At 41.7% G+C, this 8,132-nt stretch overlaps 1 protein-coding gene across 1 annotated transcript; it reads left to right on the forward strand.

The window, feature by feature from the left end:
* The first annotated feature begins 210 nt into the window (after positions 1-210).
* rhbdd3 (rhomboid domain containing 3) lies at positions 211-6,623 on the forward strand. The gene is made up of 5 exons (XM_072664699.1): positions 211-702; positions 2,424-2,807; positions 3,473-3,614; positions 4,361-4,618; positions 5,531-6,623. The coding sequence occupies exons 1-5, from the start codon at positions 540-542 to the stop codon at positions 5,688-5,690; spliced, it is 1,107 nt and encodes a 368-aa protein (XP_072520800.1). The 5' UTR covers positions 211-539; the 3' UTR covers positions 5,691-6,623.
* Positions 6,624-8,132: the final 1,509 nt, after the last annotated feature.

The following is an 8,132-nucleotide window of genomic DNA, read 5'->3' on the forward strand; positions in this document are numbered from 1 at the left end:
GGGGGGGGGGGCAAGAAAAACACAGCTAAAATAGGGGTGTGTATATATTTTTTCAACACGTTGGTATAATTTACAGTGTTTTTATATTGTTATTTTACTGAATGAGTTGAATCTGTTTATTTTTCCTCACAGAAATGTGGATTTTTATTGTGATCGAGAATGGTCTCGTCCAACCGGAAACCGGTCGTGTCAAAATGTAGTGAGGGTTAAATGCTGCTTCGGGAAACGTTTCCGGTCTGTGGATGTCATTTAAAATTAAAAATAAAAACAACGTAGATTTTGTTGAAAAGGGAAAAGATGTGTTTTGTAATGTTTTAGGTTTATTTTTCTTTACGTTTTTAGCGCTCATTCATCGCGTGTGCGGCTCTGAGCGTCTACGCGCGCGCGGGGCTGCAGGTAAACGGAGAGGCAGGGACTCCTCCAGTCTGCAGACTCAGATCTTCTGCCTCCAGTTTTAGATCAGTCAGGGACTGGAGATGAGCCAACACGCAGCCCGGGGTTGCGAGCAGTGAGTCAGATGATCAGGCTGCTGGTTTGCAATGCTGGAGCATCTTTTCTCGTCATGGTTTTGGTCTGGACCCACTCGTCCAGGTTTGTGTAGTGGCTCTGCCCTGACCCTGCTGCTGGTTCTCCTGGTTTGGCTATGTGGGATTCAGACAAGCCTCAGTTTAGGACCAGGAGGGGAATTCCCTGGATTTGCTGGTAAGCTGTTCATGGATCTTAACCCCACTATTATAGACGATAGCCTCCTTACCCCAGAGCTCACCTCACCCCAGGATGACCCCTGGGTCACTCTAGCTTTTGTGGCCCTTCCAGGCTAACACTGCACTGTGTATATAACATTAGTATAAACCCAAATAAACATAGTCAGTGAGAGTGTCTACCTGTAATTAACTCTATATAACATTAGTATAAACCCAAATAAACATAGTCAGTGAGAGTGTCTACCTGTAATTAACTCTATATAACATTAGAATAAACCCAAATAAACATAAAGTCAGTGTTCAGTGAGAGTGTCTACCTGTAATTAACTCTATATAACATTAGAATAAACCCAAATAAACATAAAGTCAGTGGTCAGTGAGAGTGTCTACCTGTAATTAACTCTATATAACATTAGAATAAACCCAAATAAACATAAAGTCAGTGGTCAGTGAGAGTGTCTACCTGTAATTAACTCTATATAACATTAGAATAAACCCAAATAAACATAAAGTCAGTGGTCAGTGAGAGTGTCTACCTGTAATTAACTCTATATAACATTAGAATAAACCCAAATAAACATAAAGTCAGTGGTCAGTGAGAGTGTCTACCTGTAATTAACTCTATATAACATTAGTATAAACCCTAATAAACATAGTCAGTGGTCAGTGAGAGTATCTACCTGTAATTAACTCTATATAACATTAGAATAAACCCAAATAAACATAAAGTCAGTGGTCAGTGAGAGTATCTACCTGTAATTAACTCTATATATCATTAGAATAAACCCAAATAATCGTAAAGTCAGTGGTCAGTGAGAGCGTCTACCTGTAATTAACTCTATATAACATTAGAATAAACCCAAATAAACATAGTCAGTGAGAGTGTCTACCTGTAATTAACTCTATATAACATTAGAATAAACCCAAATAATCGTAAAGTCAGTGGTCAGTGAGAGCGTCTACCTGTAATTAACTCTATATAACATTAGAATAAACCCAAATAAACATAAAGTCAGTGTTCAGTGAGAGTGTCTACCTGTAATTAACTCTATATAACATTAGAATAAACCCAAATAAACATAAAGGCAGTGGTCAGTGAGAGTGTCTACCTGTAATTAACTCTATATAACATTAGTATAAACCCTAATAAACATAGTCAGTGGTCAGTGAGAGTATCTACCTGTAATTAACTCTATATAACATTAGAATAAACCCAAATAAACATAAAGTCAGTGGTCAGTGAGAGTGTCTACCTGTAATTAACTCTATATGACATTAGAATAAACCCTAATAAACATAAAGTCAGTGTTCAGTGAGAGTGTCTACCTGTAATTAACTCTATATAACATTAGTATAAACCCAAATAAACATAGTCAGTGTTCAGTGAGAGTGTCTACCTGTAATTAACTCTATATAACATTAGAATAAACCCAAATAAACATAAAGTCAGTGGTCAGTGAGAGTGTCTACCTGTAATTAACAGGTAAAATTGTCTTAGATGTAGTCAATATATGTAATATTTCTCACTCACTCATTTGTATAGCATATTTATGGATATTTCTACTTGTTTTAAGTCATTTTGTCAAGTAAAGTTATCTAATTTTTTGGCAAATCATGTTATTTAAAAACTAGATAAAGTGTCTAGAAATTCTTATGAGCAATCCTTTCCTCCCAAAACTACCGCAGTTAATGCACCACTTTTCTCATCTACGCCCACAGACTTCATCTTCTACGCCTTCAGTCATGAGGAGATAACGTCTCTTCTCTACAATCTCACCCTCTTGCTGTGTCTTGGACCATCCCAGGAGAGAAGATGGGGCACCGTGGCGTTCCTCAGCCTCTCCCTGCTCTCAACAGTGCTCCTCCCTCCCATTTATGCCCTCTTCCTCTTCGTGACGGGTGACGAAGCCAGTCGAGTTTGCGGCTATTCGGCCACGCAGCTCGCCCTGTTCACCGCTCATTGTCGGCAGGGCAGGCAGAGACGGGTCCTCCGCTGTCTGCCGCTCTGGTCCCTGCCTTGGCTCTTCCTACTGCTCGACCTGTTCCTGCTGCCCAGCGCTCCGGGCCTGCTGCACTTCTACGCCATTTGTCTGGGCCTCAACTGTATCCTTTACCTTCTTCAATGGCATCAATACACACCATAACCCACAGCATTTTATGACCCATTTCAAATGTATTAATAGCCATAACATTAAAACCACTAAACCAGGTTCCAGTGGGTTCAGTGGAACATCTCCAAAACATCAGGCAGGTCTTATGGAGTGGTCAGTACCTACCAAAAGTGAACATGTGACATGGGGTCATGGACGCCCAAGGTGTAGTCCCTTAAGAGAAGTACTGCCAATAGAATAGGACTCTCATGCTGCCTAATAATGCCAGACGTGGGCTAGTAGAGGGGTATAAAGCCCCCCAGCATTGAGGAGCTGTGGAGCAGTGGTAGAGCTGTGTTCTCTGAAATGATGGAGGTGGAGCTCCATGCAGTACTTTTGGGTTGAGTTGGGGATGATGTGGTTGGGTGGTGATCATCTATTCAACATCCTGACCTCACTAACGCTCTTGTTGCTGAATGCAATCAAATCCTCACAGCAATCCTCACTCCAAAATCTAGTAGAAAGTCTTCTTCTCTGGACAGTAGAAACAGTTACTCCAGCAAAAGCAGGATCAGCTCTTTTTAATACCCTTGATTTCAGAAGAAACAATGAATGAGCAGGTGTCCCAATACTTTTGTCCATTTAGTGTATGTATCGTATCCTTAACATGTTTCACAGACAGCTTGGAGTTCATTGAAATACTGCAGAGGATAGAAGGCCTTGGTGTGTGTTCTTGCCTGCCAGCCTGGGCCTACGTTTCTGTTGCCCCCCACACGCATAACACCTACCAGCTGCCGACCTTCATCAGCCCTGCACAGAGGTAGACCTGTCTCCTAGCTCCTAGCTCGCATCTAGTGCAGTATCACAAGTTCGAGGTGTGCAAGGAGGCCTTTGACATCAGCTGCTACCATGATGAGATTTTAGGACTGTTGGAGGCTTCTTTACTCGTCTTGTGGTTCTAGGACTTGCTGGGACGTCCTGACCTGTCCATGTTGGTCAGCTGTTCCTCTTGTAGATGATTTAGTGGACGGTGGAACAGCAGCTGATCTCTAACTGTTCTGAGATCTGTTTAAACCCCTTCCATCTACAGACTCCTCTACAACATCTCCACCCTTCTTTCTGAAGGCCTCAGAGAGCTCTCTGGATCTGACCATGGTGATCTGATCTTCACCTCTCAGTTAAACCATCAATCAAGATCAGACCAGACTAAACCTCTGAGGTTTAAATCAGACTCCAGACTCTTCCAGAATAATCCTCTCCTACCATGATCTGATCATCTGCAGCTGATCTTCTGCTCCTGAGTCTGATACACATTTGAAGGAGTGATAAATGTGAGGGAAGGGGGTGAACTTTTATAAACGTATTAATTCTATTGTATTCATGATGATTAAAGACGTTTCCTCAGGTGTGTGAGCTTAGTTAGATTACCTCCGTCTCTCAGTGCTGATCGCATGAAGATCAGACCTCCAGATGTTTAAACATGATCAAAAACACTCATTGAGGTTCTCATGGGGTGTCCTAATTTTTTCACATGACTGCATGAAATGATGATGTTTCCCGTTCCAGACCTGATCTGTATGTTGAGCCGTCTCATATGGGACCAGTGGCCTCCACCAGCAGGTCCCAGCTGGAAGATCACTCCCTCCTGCAGCCTTGGAAACACTCCAGTGTTCCGGAGTGGCCCTCTCAGCCTGCCATAGCAACAGACGCGCAGCTATTGGAGGAGCAGTTGCTAAGGGCGGGGATTCTGGCATCACTACAGGATGCACCTGAGGGCACGGCAGACAAAGTGGAGGTGCCCAAGTCCTCGGTTTCTTCACTAAGGTGTGTGAGGCATGAAATCACCTGGGCAAGTCTGGTTAATTGGTCTTAATGATAATAAGGTGCTACAGATGGTTCTGTGAGCGATGCCATAGGAGAACCATTACTGGTTCCGTAAAGAAGCATTTCTAAAAGAGATGATTGTGTGAAGAACCTTTTAGGCTTAACCCCTTACATCCTAGCCTTGTTATTCAGTATTTAATTCTAATGCAGAAACCGTTGTGAATAATTTGGTAACAGAATATTTGGACAGAAGTATTGGGACACCTGCTCATTCCTTGTTTCTTCTGAAATCAAGGGTATTAAAAGGAGTTGATCTTGCTTTTGTTGGAGTAACTGCCTTTACTGTCCAGGGTAGAAGACTTTCTACTAGATTTTGGAGGAGCATTGCTGTGAGGATTTGATTGTATTCAATGACAAGAGCCTTAGTGAGGTCAGGATGTTGGGTAATAACCTCATCATCCCCAACTACCTCATCCCAAAAGTACTGGATGGAGCTCCACCATCATCATTCCAGAGAACACAGTTCTTCCACTGCTCCACAGCTCAATGCTGGGGGGCTTTATACCCCCTCTAGCCCACTCCTGACATTATTAGGCTGCATGGTGCTATTAGTTGGTTTATCTGCTTCAGAGAGTCCTATTCTATTGGCAGCACTTCTTCTCTACGGGGACTAGACAAGCTGTATGTGTGTGCATTTGCACATCTGTATCAGCAATGGGTGACACTTAAAGTAGCTGAATGCTGCATTCATTAGAAGGGGTGTCCACAAACTTTTAAATAATAATAATAGTAACAATTGGGCATCTAGTACCATCGGGCATCGTTAGTACCCAGAGAACCCACTGGTTCTGTTTGATGGCTTTGTTTTTAGGAGTGTTGCTAAGTGCTAATCAGTGCCATTTCTGTTCCCAGGCTGCAGCAGCTGGAGAAGATGGGCTTCCCGACTGAGAAAGCAGTGGTGGCGCTAGCTGCTACAGGGCAGCTGGATGGGGCCATCTCCCTGCTGATCGAGGACCAGATAGGGGAGGATGCTGTGGTGGTCTCCAAAGGGAAGAAGTCTTCCACCACATAACTCAGGAATGCGCCGAGGTTAATCTGAGGGACTGCTGCTACAGGGAACTGTAATATAAAGGGAAATGGCATTACCTGGGAGTCTGTTGACAGCTGAAGGGGCATTCTACTGTATTGTCAAAATTCCTGCTTAATAAAACAGTCCTTCCGAGAGGGGGTTTGGGGGTTTCGGTGGGTTTGGTGTGAAACGCTCGGTTCTAGATAACCTCCCCCAGTCAGAACACAGTGTTCTACAGTGGAGGTGAAGGGAAGCAGACGTCTGAAGCTCTAATAATAAAAGCTCCTCACAGAAAGTTCTTCACCTAATGGTGATGAAGACGCTGCCTGATGCCTGAGACACGGTTCTACCAGAGTTCTGAGAAGAGCTCGGCTCTAGAACCTGCTTTTAGAATCAGATCATTAAAATGGTGGAGGGATACATGCTGCAGGGTGTAGTGCGGCTACAGAAAGTAGTCCCTAAAGAGAACTGCATTAGTGGAGATTCTCTATTCACTATTTTACCATCATCATCATCATCATCATCATCATTCCTTATAAAACTCAGAAGACTCGTGTTGTAGCTTCACTGGTGGGTTTGGATAGGAAATAAATTATGGGCTGTATCTGTGTTGTAGTCATGGCAACAGATGTCTGCTTCCATTCACCATCACTGTAAAGACATTAGAGTGTTCACTGAACCGTTTCTCACCAGACTAAGATTAAGGTATCTCTATAAGGGTATAAATAAAATAATGTAACAAGAATGTGTTATTTATTATAGTTATGGGGTTTGGCTACAGCACTAATGAAGGAGGACTGGATGCACTGGCTGTGTGTATGTACTGTATACTGGGGGGAGGTTCAGGTGCTTACTGCTGCTTCCAGCTCCAGAGTCATGCTGCTATAGTGTCATTTATTCTGCATCTTAATAAATTATAAATTATACAACAAAGTTCATTCCGACCACACAATCTGATTGGTTAAACATATTATGCTGGCATGTTTTACAATATAAGGACAAAAGTATTGGGACACCTGCTGAGTTATTGAGTTTATCCTGCTTCTGTTGGAGGAACTGTCTCTACTGTCCAGGGTTAGAGATTGAGCATTAGTGAGGTCAGGATGTTGTCGGGATGATCCCCAACTCATCCCACTCAAAAGTACTGGATGGAGCTCCACCACCATCATTCCAGAGAACACAGCTCTTCCACTGCTCCACAGCTCCTCAATACTGGGGGACTTTATACCCCTCTAGCCCACGCCTGGCATTAGGCAGCATGGAGCCAATAGGGTCATAATGTTGATCTGCTCCAGAGAGTCCTATTCTATTGGCAGTACTTCTTCTCTACAAGGACTAGACAAGCTGTGTGTGTGCTTTTGCACATCTGTGTCAGCAGTGGTGGCGACTTAATGTAGCTGAATGTATTCATTAGAAGGGGTGTCCATAAATATTTAGATGTGTATTGTATATGTAGTGCTACAGACCATGGACATCAAACAGCCAAAACATTAAAACCACCAGTTTGATATTGTGTGTAGGTCTATTAGTGTATCTACAAGAATTTCTACTGGTAAAAAAAAAAGATAATTCCAGATATCTACAGTATAATTGTAGTTAGACCAGATTAGATGTCATATCTCATTATTATTATTATTAGTATTCATAATAATAATAATAATAATAATAAAAATGAATGGCTAATATCAAAAACTATATTTTACAGATATGGAATTGCACATGTTTTAGCTAGTGAAAATTACACTAGCGATTTCTTGAATTAGAATTACAGTATAAAGATCTGGAATTACAATTTATACTAATAACAGTGGTAATTGTTTATATCTGTAATTGCTTTACTAGTAAAAATGAAATTATGAGATTTCCTGTAAATCAATGTCAATAAAAAATGACAGTCAGAATCACTCTCAGCTCTGTAGTCCTGCCAAATGACAGTCAGAATGTCTGTATAGTAGATCTGAGATTATTGCCAGAAGATCTAAAATTGTGCTTTTTACAGAGTTTCTGCTGGTAGAGAGGGAGTCCTGACCGCCGCTCGCTGAAAACAGCAGCAGTTTAAAGAAGGATGGAGTTAAAAAAGAAGCACAAACAGCTTTTATTTAGTTTTAGTTTTATTTACAAACATGCACTGTCTGAAGAGCGAACCGTGGAGGCGGCGTTACAGGAGTACGCTTACAAAACACCGAAAACACCAACCGCTAACCATCATCTTTAAATAATTAACAACTGTATTTATTATAGGAGAGACCAGATGATTCAGAAGACACACACACACACACTGTGTGTTAGCTTGGGTTGTTGAGTCAATTTTGTTTCTTATTTTTAACACTAAAATATGAATTAATTCATTCATTAATTAATCAATTAACTAACTAACTAACTGTCACATGACTGGTGGCATGTTCCCCTTCCTCGCCTTTACAGACTTAAACTGAGAAGCAGTTT

This window comes from Salminus brasiliensis, chromosome 20 (assembly GCF_030463535.1).
Source record: "Salminus brasiliensis chromosome 20, fSalBra1.hap2, whole genome shotgun sequence".
Taxonomy (NCBI): Eukaryota; Metazoa; Chordata; class Actinopteri; order Characiformes; family Bryconidae; genus Salminus; species Salminus brasiliensis.